At 38.8% G+C, this 15875-nt stretch overlaps 1 protein-coding gene and 1 long non-coding RNA gene across 2 annotated transcripts in view; one reads left to right on the forward strand and one right to left on the reverse strand.

The window, feature by feature from the left end:
• The window catches only part of LOC110004475 (NXPE family member 3), a 60075-nt gene extending 46656 nt beyond the window's left edge, over positions 1–13419 (forward strand). The window contains exons 9-10 of the mRNA XM_065951430.1: positions 8628–8830; positions 13198–13419. Coding sequence (XP_065807502.1) covers positions 8628–8830; positions 13198–13219 — 225 coding nt within the window. The 3' untranslated portion in view covers positions 13220–13419. The remainder of the gene's footprint in view (positions 1–8627; positions 8831–13197) is intronic.
• LOC136177650 (uncharacterized) lies at positions 13001–15448 on the reverse strand. Its single transcript, XR_010665157.1, has 2 exons — positions 15296–15448; positions 13001–14289 (listed from the first exon to the last, which is right to left on the reverse strand). It is a non-coding gene; the product is annotated as an uncharacterized lncRNA (long non-coding RNA).
• Between the last annotated feature and the right edge of the window lie 427 nt (positions 15449–15875).

The raw sequence follows: 15875 nt of genomic DNA on the forward strand, positions 1-15875 counted from the left end.
GGGTACTAACCTGTACGGATGTTGTTTGATTGGAGCCGCACTGCCCACATCCACATTGTGCACCGCTAGAGACGTGCACCCTGGGACATCCTGGAACAGGGGGGGAGAACTCGGCCAACAGAGCTTTCATCTGACTCTGACACTCTGCAGGTAGATGCCCAAGTTGGTCATCAAGCGACTTAAGAGCCTCAGATTTTCTCAGCCGGAACCCAACAGTTTCCGCTTCCTCACTGACATCTTCAGCAACCAGCCCACACTGGGACCACGTGACCGACCCAGATACAGCTTTAACAGGTTTATATGGCACAGTCTCGTCTTTCTCCTGCCTTCGGGAGTGCTGATAACATAGTTTTTGTCTCCTACCCTCTTCACAACAGTATAGGGACCACAGAATGACGCACTTAGACCAAATGCACGCTGCGGCACCAACGCAAGAACCTGGTCCCCGATGGCATAATGCCGGTCAACAGCCTTTTGGTCAAACTGACCCTTCATACGCATCTGCAACTAATGCAAATTCTCCCTGGCAACCCGACAAGCTGACCACAACTGATCTTTAAATTCAGACACATACTGCAACATAGTGGTATCCGATTTGGGTTAAAGCAACTGTTCCTTGAACAACTTCAGGGGACCTCTAACCTCATGGCCAAACACCAGCTCAAACGGCGTAAATCCAGTGGACTCACTCACTGAATCTCTCATGGCAAGAAGCAAAAACGGAAGGGAAACATCCCAATCCCCAGGAAATTGAATGCCGTAAATCTTCAACATTGTTTTTAGGGTCTGATGAGCCCGTTCAAGAGCCCCTTGAGAGTGTGGATGATAAGCTGAGGAAACTGCTTGTGTGATACCAAGTTCGACCATCACATCCTGAAAAACTCCAGACACAAAATTTGTTCCCTGATCATGCTGCATCTGCTTTGGCAAACCAAACTGGGAAAATAAACCTATGATGGCCTCTATGATGGTTCTGGCTTTAATATTTCTTAAAGGGACAGCTTCAGGGAAACGGGTAGTGACATCCATGATGGTCAAAAGGAACTCATTGCCTTTCCTAGTCTTAGGCAAAGGGCCAACACAGTCTATAACCACTTTAGAAAAGGGCTCTTCGACCACCAGCACAGGGGCCAATGGAGCTACAAAATAAAGCTAAAATAGCTTTTTTTTATTAAAAAAGTATTAAAAATAATTAAATACATTTAAGTTATAAAGAAAATCTCATACGTTTGTTTTTTAAAGATGTTCCCCTTCTTCCCAAATTGTCTCGCTGGCCGGATGGAACCTGCTGTCGGGCCGGATTCGGCCTGCGGGCCTTGATTTTGATACCTGTGTGATAGACGGTTTAAGATTGGGGTGTGAGAAAGATGAGCGTGAGCTTTGTAGAAGAGCGCTGACAGGACATTCTGGGGTATGAGAGGGAGGTTTGGGTTGCACAGATTCAACATTACAGTTTGGAGTCATGACCTCCCCAGTACCTTGATTCAACTGCTGAATGCTGCAAAGTTAACATGGTAGCTATAGAAACCAGTTCCTCTGAAAAGTAAAGCTCTGTCGACTATGATGGACAGATAGTCATCCAGCTCAGACCTTCGTGAAGGAAAGGCTGAATAAATAGTGCATCTATATTGAAAAAGCTAGAGTGAACTCTACTGTAGTTTTGTCTGAAAGACTGAAGGAAGAGTAGAGGAAACTATAATGGGATGGAAGGATGTATGTGCACAGGAATTTTGTGAAGCATGCAACCTCCAGGATATAAAGAAAGCTGTGATAGCTTGAGAAAGATATGAGATGTCAGATACAGAAGGAGCAGGCACAGGGGGTGATAAGCTCTGTCCCCTACAAGGGTAGCTGCCTCTGGACATAGTGGCAGTTGAAGGGGGATTCAGGGATTGTCAGAGGCGAGCAGCGGTCCAGTTCCTGATGTGGACTTGATCTAGTGGAGGAAGAGGAAGACATCGCAAGCAGTGATGTGTAGAAGGCTACTGCACAGTGAGAGTGGTGAGGAGAGGCTTGGTTCCGATTCTTGAGGCTATGCCTGTGGTGTGTTTGATCTTGGTGTCTTGCTGATGGTCGAGATGAGGCCTGGGATCCAATGGGAGTTGGGGAAATTTAATTTGGGTAGTTTGAATGGAGATGGCAGGGCTGCTGTATGCTGACCATGGACCACAAACGGCTCTGCTTGGGTGCTGGACTGGGGTCTGACTGCTTGACCATGGGTGCATAATAATAACCTGTTGAAAAAATGTTCGAGTTATGGTACTGGAGTTTGGAATCCATGATGAACATTTCGATTTTACTGAACTGAAACAAGCAGGGAGAAATGGGATGGCTTGAATAAAAAGGCTTGTCAGGTGATTAAACCTAATATACACACGCCATATAAATTTAACAACCCGCTCCAAATGTAACATGTTTGTTGAGGAGAAAATTATTTCAGAATACAGTGCAGTAACAGGGAAACATTACTTTTGAGTGAGCAATGCCAGCTCCTTCACATCTGGTTTGATCTGCTGTCTGTTGAGAGATCTATTGCTGTTGCCGTTTTAAAAATGTTATAGTTCTTTATGACTGGCAGGAGTTACACGGAAAATGTAAAACTGGCAGGACTGTCACCTGTTCAAAGCACTATGTTGTTACAATGTTACAATTCACTTACCCCAAGGACACATCGGACATGTTGCTCAGCTGGGGATTGAGCCCTTGACCTTTCAGTTGAGAGGCGACGACTCTACCAACTGAGTTACAGCCGCCACATGTTCTTAACTGATATGACCTTTTCATACTTCTTCAATACTATCCCCCAGCTCTCATCTTGTTGAGAAAGGAGATGTTCAGTCATTAATGCAAGACAAACTCCTTTTTTATAATGTGCTTACACTGTAAAAAAAAAAGTTTGAACTTTGAGTGTTGAACTCAGAACACTTTTTACAAAAATGTCTATTCATCATAAAAAACTTAACTAGTCAAATTAATTTTGTGACAAAGTGGGTGACACGCTCTTCTCTTATTCACCATTTAAATCATTTAAGTCTTCATTTATCAATTTATATTATTCTTTACAGTTGTGTATTTTGCTATAATTAATTTTTGCTTTGGTAACATTGCAGCAATTACAATCGTGTTTGTTTGTGTTAGCATTAAGTTAACGTTCACATCAAAGTATTAATTAATTATAGACAGTTAATAATTATTAGCGAACACTAGTGATGTTACGTTTGACACCGAGGCTTTGAAGCGTGTGTCGAGTAGGAGGGGCATTTCTAGCCGAGGCCCCGTATCGAGGCTCGTGTCATTGTCAGAGAATTGTCATCGATGACAAACGAGGCCGCACTTCGAGTAGAACTTTGTCATTGATTTGTTTGTGTTTCGGGTTGTAGATAAAAGGAAGCGGAACTCACTTGTCATGTCTCCTTGTTAGTTTGCGTTAGTTGGTTGTTGAGAGTTGGAGTTTTGGTTCTATTTTTTTTGGAGAAATGGAGCCTGTGAGAAAGAGGAAAACGTCTCCTGTTTGGGAGCATTTTGAGTTATCATCTCCCAATAAGGTAAATGTTAAAAAACATTAAAACAAAACATTTGTTCAGCAGTTCCAGGAACTGAACCCGAGCCTCTATGACAACATGGCGCTGCCATAACCATTATGCTACAAAGCTTTCATGTATTGCCATGCTGAATCGCTTCCATTAGTTGATTCTATTTCTGTCATTATCATCATTATCTGTGTTTATTATCGATGGCTTATTATTTTGATTTGAAGGTGAAGTGCTTGGTGTGCTTCAAGGATCTTTCTTTCAATCTTCCTTTTTTCCTGGACTTGTAGTTAACATAGGTCCTCAAACTTGTTGAACAATAGATTTATATATATTGTTGTTTCATAGGCTATATCTTGATAGGAAATCATAAAAAAATAAGATGACTGAATGATAATATGATTGTATTAACTAAGGTATGTCATAAAGTAATATCATGTGAATCCTTATTGGTTACCGCAGTAGTACAATTTGCTATAACATGTCAGTAATGCAATGGCATGTGATGTGATCAATAATAATTTGGCTGCTCTAAATAGTTTTGACCAGTAGGTGTCACTAGTGTACACTGTGTTAAATGAGGCCTCGAGTAATGAATCTATTTGCAATACAATTGGCTTGAAAGCCTCATTGCTTCACAAAGCCTCATTTCGCCATCACTAACAGTTAATATTCATTAGCGAACACACATTCTTGGTTAAGTTTAGTCATTTTTATTTACTTAAATTATAATTGTCTCTTATCCATACTTACCTTTGTTTGTTCTTTTGTTCAGTTCCCCATGTGGTCCCATGCAGCTAAAAGGGTCTGGCTCAGCACTTCCTGGTTAGTTATAAGATTGATGATGTCATCGCTGACATCACTGGGGCAGACCAACTGAAGGGGTGTTATTTCTGAGAAATGTTTTCTTTCTAATAATTTCTTTCACATTTAAGTTACTGGTAGAATATCATGTCATTATTTAAAGTTCATTTAGTTGAGTAAATGATCTGAGGTTAATTTAAGGTTTTTCTTTTAATTTCTTTGCTTTGAAAGAAAAGTGTAAACCTGCTATTTAAATTGTGCTGCACCCAGCTGCAGTTGTTTTGTTAATGGGGACGTCTATAAAGCCAGGAGGCATTTAGTCTTGCAGGAGGAGAAGTGAGGATGTACTGTAGTGATGGCGAAATGAGGCTTTGTAGCCAATTGTATCACAAATAGATTAATTACTCGAGGCCTCATTTAACACAGTGTACACTAGTGATGGCTGATTGAGGCTTTGTTGAAGCTTCGAGACTTGATTGGTTCATTACTCGAGGCTTCAATGACACAGTGCTAGAGGAAGACATCTAGTGGTCAATAAAATGAATTGCAATCAAGACATTTTACTTATTGGTCCATAGATTGTTTAGAATTTGATTCGCCATGCACATTCCTGTTCGATTGGTTTAAAGCTGACACTTGTCACCCTTGTGAAAGAGGTCTTGATCTCAATGGGTCATTACCTGGTTAAATAAAGGTTAAATAAAAAAATAATCATCACCAGAAATGTCATTAGTCATTCCTTATTCATAATATAATAAAAAATAAATAGACTGCTGCTGGTGCTGGAGGACGAGGCTGAGGTGGTGCTTGAGAAGTGGATGGCTGCTGCTGCTGGGCATTGTTTCTATTGATGATTTATGTACATTCTGAAATGAGACGCTCTTTGACACCAGCAGCCACTCTCTGACTGGTGAATCCAAAGGTTTTGAAGCATGGATCCACCAGTGTAGCGACTGCCAGTGAACTCTCTTTTTCTTTATCTTGTAATCTGTCCACCAAGCACCTGATCAGGTTATGTGCCAGATATCATCCCATGGGGGTGATGGTCTGTGAATATAGTTGCTCTGTTGTATGATTCATCACACGGTAGAGGGGGATGACCTTTGATTCCAAAACTATCTTCTCCTCCTACAGCTAAACAGTTGCCACCTGGAATGCAGCCAGCAGCTGAAATGACAGGAAAATACATATTGTCTGAATGCATAAACTATGTGGTGAACTTGACATAATTTTTTCTCTGGTTTTCTATTACATACCTTGATGCATTCCCCTGTGTTTTCATGTTGCTGGTTGGTCAGAGGAGTCAGGTCTGTGTTTAGCCCATACACACATTATACTGATAGGAAAATTATGGGGAACATAGATTAGACTAAATGGACCCCATATAAGGCATTTCTGACATTTTTTTAAAAATACCACCCACTAGTGTTGGAGAGCTGAAAAGTGACATATACATCACATTGGGCATTTATGGTATATTCTTTTCCACATTTTACAGTAAATCAACTTGATGGTTTTTTCACTTTATAACATTGATTTGTCTATTTATTTGTATTTGTACAACATATTTCAAAATTATAACTTTACTTATCTGGTTAAACCATATTTTTTTTGTTTTCCAACCAAAAAAATATAAGACTACCTCATATTGGAGGTCTTCTAAACAAGTTACTGTTACTGTATATGACTGAAAAACAGTCAGACTTAAGTAAGTTTAGAAACTATAACTTTCATATTATCACACCAAGTTTGAATCAGCCTTATCAGCATTTGTGGCAGTTGAACTGTGACAAAATGGTCATATTACTACAATATTATAACAATTTATTTTTGCAGTGAAGCAGTGACACACATTAGAGGGTGGTGGTTGCATTGATTTGGCAGAATTTGCAAAAGCCACACTTTTCCCATTTCCCAGGCCAGTCTACAAACTGGTCAATGTGAACATTTTCAGCAAAAACAACACCAACTTTCTTGGGAGGTACATTTATATAGTAATTCATCTTTAGATAGGCTAGAAGCAGAGCAGAATAAAAATAATTTCCATGTATGGACTTTATGACTGAGTGGCCTTAAAGAACTTAAAAAAACACACAGGTGTGTTCATGTTTATGTGTAAAGAGCAGCAGACACCTACACTGTTGACTGCTGTCATGTGGTTTTATTTGAAATCTAACTACTTAAGTATCTATTTTTACAAAAATGGGCTAAACAAACAATTTTAAATGATTTTACTTTTATATTAGTTCTTTGAAAGGCATCTCGCTACCCCCCTTCTGTGGCTGGCAACCCCCTGGGGTGTCCCAACTGTTTGATCTAAATCACTTAATTCACTACTTTCTGAATCAGACTCGCTTGACTAATTATATTATATGAATTTGTTGCTGGTAGTGTTATCAAGTCTTCAGGGTCCTAATTTGAGCTAACTTCACGTTGCTCATACTTTTACCGTCATCTCCATGAATAACTGACAATTTATCCTTAGCTCTGAACTGCTCAAAGTTATTAATTGGAAACATGTATTGTATTCCTTCATTTTATTAATTTAATCAATATGACATGTTTTTTATGTAAATTTTAAAATCAAAATCCTTTGGATTGAACAATATAACATATAGTTCATTAAATATCATTAGATCAGCTTAATTAACTGAAAGGATTATTAAAATATGTTTTATTGTGACATATATGTCACATGATGTTTTACGTGACTATTTTCAGGTTAAAGGCCTGACGTGACACATACGCCACAAGAGAAAGAGAAGAAGAGTCAAAGGAGAAAGAAGACAGAAAGAAAACAAAAAAAAACAACAAAACAAAAAAAAACACAAAAAAAAACCTAGGTGGTGCTCCCCTAAGTGACTGTCAGTCCGATTGTCTTGATCCCAAAGTTTCAATACAGTTCCTTCCTACCATAATATGTTGACCATTTAGACCATCTCTTTTCAGATGGTTTTGAGTTCCCCCTCATTTTATAAGTTAAACTTTCCATCTGATATATTTGTTGAATAAGTTAAACTTTCCATCTGATATATTTGTTGAATTGTTTCTCCATTTCTATATCAAGGGGCATGTTTTTTGAAGCCAACTTCTTAACTCATATTGATCGTTTTCATTATGAATGTTGTCCACTGTTTTACCTAACAATATAAAGTCTGTGTTTAAGTGAATGGCGTCATTGAAAATGGTTTTGACTTCTCTCTGAATATTGTTCTAGAACACTTTTAATAATGGACAGGACCAAATAATTTGACCAAAATTGACACAAGACTCGCCACATTCCCTCCAGCAGTTTGGCAATATTTTATTATTATACCTAGCTTGTTGCACTTGTGTTATAAAATAACGTGATTGTATTTTCCATGCATATTCTCTCGAGTAAGGAGATATAGTGGTTGAGTGCACATTCCGATTCATTTCCTTCCGGGTATCATCAGATTTGTGTGAATTAAGTTCTTCCTCCCATCTTAGCTTTGCCCATGTATCTTCAAAATTTTGACTATTTTCTAAAATATTATACACAGTTGAAATTTGATGTGGTACACTAACATTATTAAAGTTCTTTACCAAAAATTGCACAAGTGGATGGAGAGCACTGCTAGTCTTCCTCCCTGTTTCACTGTTCTGCGTGTAACTTCTCAGTTGCAAATATTGGAAGAAGTGGGAGTGTGGTAAATCATAATATGTCCTTAGAGATTCAAATGGTATAACTCCGTTTTCATCTAAACATTGTCCAAATATGGTCAGTCCCTTTTGTACCCATGTATTAAAGACTGTATCCTGTTTATTAGGACTAAATTCAGGATCTTCTTTTATTTCTCTCAGTACAATGAAGTCCTCTTTCATTTTGCATTTTTTTTTAAATTATGTGCCAAGTCTTTAAGGTGTTTCTTATTTATGCATTGTTGATTACTTGTGTCCTACTTTTAGTCTTTGTACAGAAGGGTATTGTTTTTATTGAAACATGGCAACATGTGTTTTTCTATGGATCTCCACCTTGCTTCAGAGTTATCATTTAGCCAGGTGCTTATTGATTGTATTTGAGCTGCATAGAAATAGTGCTTTAGGTTAGGGACAATGAGTCCCCCTTTTTCTTAAGACATTTTCAACTTCTGCATTTTAACTTGTTTTTTTCTCATCGCACGTTAACTCAGGTGCCTTTTGACCCAAGTTACGCGCTTAGCTTTTCCCTTTAGTATTGACCACACATCTTTCAGAACCTTATTTTTGTTATTCTCAAACTGACTAGAATTGACCATTTCAGTGAGAGTTAACGACTGTTCATTTTTAAAGGACGTTGTTTGGACCTGCTTTGAGCAGCTGAGAGACGGACCCAATGGACAACGACTGGACCGCTGTGCCATCCATTACCCCACTTCACTCATCAACTCCGACCACATTTGCTACGGCTCTCACCGTGGACCGCCGGCATCCTCGATCCGAAAGAACTTGACGAGTGGTACCATTCGGCAGAGTTCTACCGAACGTGACTCAGAGTAAGGAGCGTTCTGATTAAGCATTGGGTGTGTGGAAGCAAAGCTTGTCGTATCCAAATCAAAGCCTCTAAATCAACTTTTATAACAAATTAATTAAGTCCCCTTTTTTATAAATCCTTACCTAGTTAAATCACTCAAACGATACCGTGTTTTACCCCGTTACTCTAACATAAGAAAATCACCATATCAAACTTAGAAATCAAGAATTAACATTCTCTTATTTACGTTGTCATGTCAGTATCACTGTTGCAATTATATTCTTTGCATATTTACTTTATTCATATATCTTGTTCACCATTTTCTATATTAAAGAGCCCATATTATGCCCTTTTTGGAGTTTGTATATTTAATCTATGTACCTACTTTTGTACGTTCATAATAGCTAAAGTCCGAAAAAAGTGCCTTTTTTCATACTGCTCCTCCTTGCTCCCTCTACGCTCTGAGTTCCGTCAGCTACGCTCTGCTGAGCCCCCACTGTTAGACCCCACGTGGGCCAAGTCTGCTCTGATTGGTCTGCCGATCCGCTCTGTCGTTATTGGTCAGTTGCTCAGCACACGTCTCGGAAATTTCAACATGAGCTGCAAGGCTTGCCACAACGAGCCAATGGGCTTAGATCAGTGATCTCACGCTGACAATGACGTCGGACTGACAAATGTTTATCGAGGGGGCCTAGAACTGAGCGTTACATGTGGCTAATGCTACAGCTAACAGGAGAACGTAGGAGAAGCCGCGTTTCCGTGGACTTTGAATTTTTGCACATAGATGTGCCTAAGCATGCACGGGACACTTGGAAAACACACTAAAGGGCATATAAAACCAGCAAAAGCATAATATGGGACCTTTAAACTTTACACATAAAAATTCTGTAATTTGTCTGTGTATTTTTCTGGTTTTAAACTACTTGAGAACTTACTCTGATAATATGAGACAGATTCATTTATTAATTCATTACTATAATTAAGGTTAATAGTCTTGTGCTTATTCTTAAAGCTGGTGCCCCGTATTATAATTGTATACGCTACAAGTGCCTCAGCATGGACGAGGTGTTGTTGCTGTATGACAGCCTCGAATCAAACAGCACACACTGGACCTGTGAAACAATCAGTCAGCAAAGTCAATCATAATTTGAATGCATTCATATGTAATTTTCCACCCCATTGAAATTTGGCATTGGCTACTACAGGCATGTACATCAAGGACAACAATTGTGTAATTATGTTTTCTACAGCGACATCATTGTACTTGAGGGCTTGCCCTTAAGGGGGTTTCCAGGGTAAATAGGCTACAAGTGAAATCAAAATAACACTGGTAATTACCTTATTATCCGGGTCTATCTATCTACACTGATTCTCTACAAAATACGTAATCTGATACAACACTACTAACTCTTTAAGCAACCAACAGCAACAACAGCGAAAAAACCAACCTACTCTCGAAAAAAATTCAAATGAACCACACTAAATAGGGATAGCCTACCCCGGAACATACTTGAGTATGTTCCGGGGTAGGGGATTGGGGTAATCACCAATCAGGTGATTCGTATGACATTCGAAGCCTTAAACTGCTTCGAATGTCACTAGTCAAGTGACCAAACCATGCCTCGGCACAGTGGTTCGACAAATTTGCTTCAAGAGCAGAGGACAGTCACTTACTGTATGCTTATTTACCATGTATTGCAATTGCAATGTGGTTAGCCTTTTGTTGTTCTGTTAGCATGTGGTTGCAGTATGTATTTGAAGTAACAGGGTGTACTGAAGTTACTATGTGTAACATTAGCATTAGCCTTGTTATTAAGTGTTATGTATTGCTTCTGATGTAGCATAGCATGTAGCCTAGCATGTAGCATAGCATGTAGCATAGCATATAGCTTAGCATTAGCGACAACCAAGAGTGGCAGTAGCTCAGTCTGTTGGGACTTGGGTTGGGAATCGGAGGGGTTGCCAGTTCAAGTCCCCGGACCAAGTCCGGAAATTGATCTGGTAGCTGGAGAGGCATCAGTCCACTTCCTGAGCACCGCCGAGGTGCCCTTGAGCAAGGCACCGAACCTGAAACTGCTCTGGAGAGCTTGCTGTGGGCAGCCCACTCACTCTGAGACCTCATTATTAATGCATGTCCAGAGGATCCTGTTTGTGCATGTTTGTGTATTTCGGCCTATGTTTGTGTAGCATGTAAATTAGACCATCTAGGTCTTTTATGCATTTAGACAGAGATCATTCTTTATTAATAAAACACTTTTTTTTTGTTTGAAAAATCTGTTAACAATTGGTTCTGTTTCATTTTTCATGAGGTAATTTCTAAGGTACTGACTTTTCAACTACTTTTATTTCCCTCTAAATGAATACACAATGCGATTAACAATAAGTTCATATTCAAACCATTATTACTCTTCATAAGCATTTTAAGCTCCCCATTTCCCTATTATGGTAATCTCTTCTCGTTGTACTTAGGGATTGCAGGCAGTTTGAGCATGGATGGACCAGCATGCGATATTTCTATTTCTCAAAAAAAGAGGGCGTATTCAGGCCGTGCACGAAAGTTCAACACAACAAACATGTTTTTTTACATGACCAAAATTATCATTTTAATCATGATTTATAAAAATAAAAATATAAAGTCCTTCAGAGGTCTGATAAAAACATACACATGATCAAACATAAGCAGTCCTAACTGTTTCATCATACTGTTACTAACGTTAATATTAGACTGATCAGTCTATTATCATGCCTAACTGTTACTGCTAATAAAACACATACTTTCAAGCCCAATACTGTTTCAGCAGTTGGCTGTTAAACATGAATCTGGTTTTGCTCAAGGTTTCGGTTTGTAAAAAGACAGTTTTTCCTTGCCACTGTAACTTCACTAAATGTTGCTAAGTGCTGTGATGGATTACTATTGGGTCTTTGCAGATAACACAGAGTTTACCTGCTATACTGTAACACAATGTAAAAAAGAGTGAGGTCTTTAACCTGCTCATAACAAATGCACATCTATTAGCCCTATTTGGTGCATATGTAGGACAAGATAATGACAATCATATTCTTAACAATAGGACGGCCTGGGTGAATGTTGTGAGGCAGGTGGTGGGCCAGAGTCATCTCCCAAGCGTCCACTAGTCGAACATTAAGTCCTTTGAACACAGCTCTTAGCACCTTGTCCAGCTGTAGTGTGTACCAGTCACTGTAGTTTAACGATACAGAAGGTGTTAAACCTCTGAGGTTTGCAGTCCTGATGACCACCAACGTGTCTGGAGCCCTGTTCAACAGACGAATCACCGCCCTGCGGATGCTCTGAAGCCGTCTGATGTAGAGCTCAATTGGGAAAGGGCTGAAGTGGGCCCAGATGCTAAAAACTACAACTGTGTTGGTACCACCTACCAACCCGTCAATTTCATTGGAAATGTAACGCAGCTCACTGGTTGGGACGTAGATAAAACTAAGAGGAGGACCATGGACACGGTATGTTACCAAGATGTTTTTTGCATTGTCCCATATCATGTAAGGTCCAGTTTTCTTCGGACTATTCCGGTTAATCTCATTAGCATCTGAAAGTATGACAGAAGGAACAAGTTTAGCTGTTATATAAATAATATTAAACTGTCACCTGAAATGAATGTGTATTAACTACCTGGAAGTGAAGCATCAAGGTACTCAAACCACTGCCTGACGGTGGAGTCTCCATACATGTGGACCGCCTTTCCTTTCAGACACTGACTGATGGCAGAGGAGTTGTTGAATTGGTAGACTTTGGTGCCACCAAGTGATCGCCACACACCATGGAAGTAATACCCAGAGAGTCCAGACTTCCCACTGCCTTGATCGACCTCAGGTTGCCCTAAGAAATATTGATCAAAATAACCTTTAAGTTATTAAAGTCATTGTTTTAAAATATATTGTCAACAGATCCCATAAAAAACCCAAAACAAGGTCTCTCCTTGACCTTGCTTATTTCACTTGAGACTTAAGATGACATCATGTATGACCATAGACTGTAAATATTACTGGACGAACCCTGACCCCTTTGTGACATAGGCAGAAAATGAGTCCAATCGACGGCCGCATCCATATTGGATTTGCAGTCTCAACCTATTATTATAAAATAATTATTTAGTATTTATTACAAGACATTTGTTTTCTATTGAACCCTGTGAAGTCATGGAGTCTGTGGACAGTGTCAGCTTCACACCAAAAACTTTTTTAGAAAAAATAGTGTTTAAGACTGGCATCTATTATTATGAGTTGCAGCTACCTTGTTCAATATTATTCCTGCAGATGTGGCTCATAACAAAAAAACAGCCTGAGCTGTCACATGTAGTTAACTGTACATTTTGTCTGAGGCATTAATTGAACACCTTTGTATTTCTCCTATAGACACAGTGTGGATTATTGGTGACTGGTCCGTCGAGGTTCCCAGAGAGCTGCAGAGACAGAGGAAGAAACCTGAGCCTCAACAACATCTGTATTTGTTGGTTCTTCTGGGGTGGACTTCAGTTGCTTCTCTTCAACAACTCGCTGTGAGGGAGGTCTCCCCCGGATGGCCTGAGCGATGTCACCCACAGGCTGAGAGCTGAGGCGGGTTTTAAGCCTCTTGACAAACCGTTACACTGCGCCCGCCTGTCAAGCTGGTCAGCTACAAGCCTTAGTGTGAATAACTCTTATCCTTCATCAAATCAAAACTGATGAGTCATCAAAACATTCACCCCCCCGTAGAGTGTGTGTCCATTTAGACATGAGCTAATCACACCTATTTGTTTGTTTTGTACCAAGCTGTAAACATGTTAATCTCTGCTGTAAAAACAGATTTTTTTTAATGTTGTTTTTCAGATTAAATAAATATTTCTATATAAATGCACTCCTTTATGTCTACTTATGAGTATACATTTCAGATTTGAAATGACAAGACTAAAATGTGCATTAATGCTAAACTCAATAGCTTAGGGAAGGAAGTCTACTTTTACACAACTTCTTATTCTTTCGACATTTTCTTTTACCAAATACTAATGTAGTTCATTTCTGAAAGTGGGATGGAACAGAGTCATTGCAAAAATATGCCCTTAAACACAGCCCCATTCTTAAATCAAGATACATGGAGAGTAAATAAGATCAATAACTTGTGAATAAAAACACAGTTAAAAATGATTTAGAAATGTAGTCTTCCCTGATCAATATCACATAATATCAACTTCTCCCATCTAAACTGGACAAAGGGTTTTAAAATGGGAAGAAAATGGTTTGATTGCAAGTTGTTTGGAGGAGATCTAGTTTTATTTGAACAGCATGAATACAGTCTTCCAAAGTGCAAACCCTCCTCCTCCTCCTGAAGCCTGTGGAGCTCCTTCATGTACTGCTGTCTTATCTGCTGGCCATCTTCTCTCAGCAGAACTTCGACTGTTGAAAAGTCATTCAGAAGAAGCTCGAGCATGTGACATGGATCCAGGAGAACATGGACTTTTAGTGAGGGGTCTTCAGGATGACAAAGAAAGAGAGAAAATATCAGTTATTCATTAAATCATTTTTTTTATTCTCATCTATTTTTCTGTATTCATCTGTGTGTAAGATTACATTTATAAATTCAACAGTGTACTACCCAGACAACAAAGGTACAGTATTCAGGTAATCAACATCTATTCAAAGTTAAGAAGATAAACATTATTGTAATCGTGCTATTTTCAGCTCTCTCACTCACACAATGATATTCCACATCAAATTGTCTCAGATTTTGTGTGAGGAAAAATTAAGCAGTTTATTGTGGATAGTACTTCATCTTAACATGAAACAAATATAACCTGAATTATTTAAATCATTAACAGGTCCCAACTCTCTGTGCTTTCGTACCCAACATACAGTAACTCATTTATTATTAACATGAGCTCAGTACATGGCTGTATTCTTCAAACTATTTCTTATACTTTATATCTATGTGCTTTAAATCTTATTTTCATACATATTTCATATGTTATTGATATTTCTACTGCTATATTCTGTGTATGAGTTCAGTGAAAATTAATATGGTTATTAATATAGTTCTTAATGGTTACAGATGCTCTTACAAAGTGATTTTTTTTAAATTTGTTAACAGTTTGCTCAAATCTTAAGACACTACATCAACCATGTAACTTTAATGTCATCCTCTATAACCTACACAGCACATTAGGTTCAGTTCAGTTTATGTTACTGACGGATAATTACTACACAAAGTTTGTTTTTAATGTCCACATTTACGTGGAGTATAACATTCATCATAACGTCAGATAACAACTGAGGTGAACCTTTAGCTTCTAACATCACACAAACTCATTTTCAACATCTTAACAACAAACATTTCTAAACCATTGACCGTAAATAATGTAAATAATGAGCTACACAGTTCGTCGACTGGTTTACAAGCTAATGCTAAACAAGCTAGGTCCGTAAATATAAATACCGACACACAAGTATGCAGTAAATATAACACTACTATATCACTTACCGAAGAAAACTGAAGCATCAACTTGTTGGATGGTCTGTTAACCGCACAGCAAGCCATGTATGTTGTCAGATATGTGTTAAACAAACTCTCCAAACGAAGTAAGAAAGAGGAGAAATCAGACGGATCAAGCTGTTAGCCTCCTGACCTGCTGACCTGACAGATGCAGCGCGCAGAGCTGTCAATCAAATCTGACACAACCAAATATGGGCATAGCCCTTTTCCTTGATAGAATAAAATATCGACATACTTTTTTTAAAACTCTTATTTTAGGGTAGGCTACATTTTAATATTAAGTTTGTATTTATATCACATATGTTTTCCCCTTAATTTTGTTTCCAACAAACAACTTTAATCTGTGTGGAGATGTTCACAGACTACAGCAGGCTGCTGTGAGATGATGTTGCTTTTGTTAAATTAGCTGCAGACACGGTGAGAGTGAACGGAGTAAAGTCCAACCGACTGTTTGACCGGGTCACGTGTGTTCCCGCCTCGGTCCGTACGGATCACGGATCAACTGTGTGCTGTAGCACTAAAAGTAAAAAGTAAAAAGGTTTGCGTGGTGGCTGGCGCTCCAGTGCAA

The sequence above is a fragment of the Labrus bergylta genome, chromosome 23, assembly GCF_963930695.1.
Source record: "Labrus bergylta chromosome 23, fLabBer1.1, whole genome shotgun sequence".
In the NCBI taxonomy this organism is placed as follows: domain Eukaryota; kingdom Metazoa; phylum Chordata; class Actinopteri; order Labriformes; family Labridae; genus Labrus; species Labrus bergylta.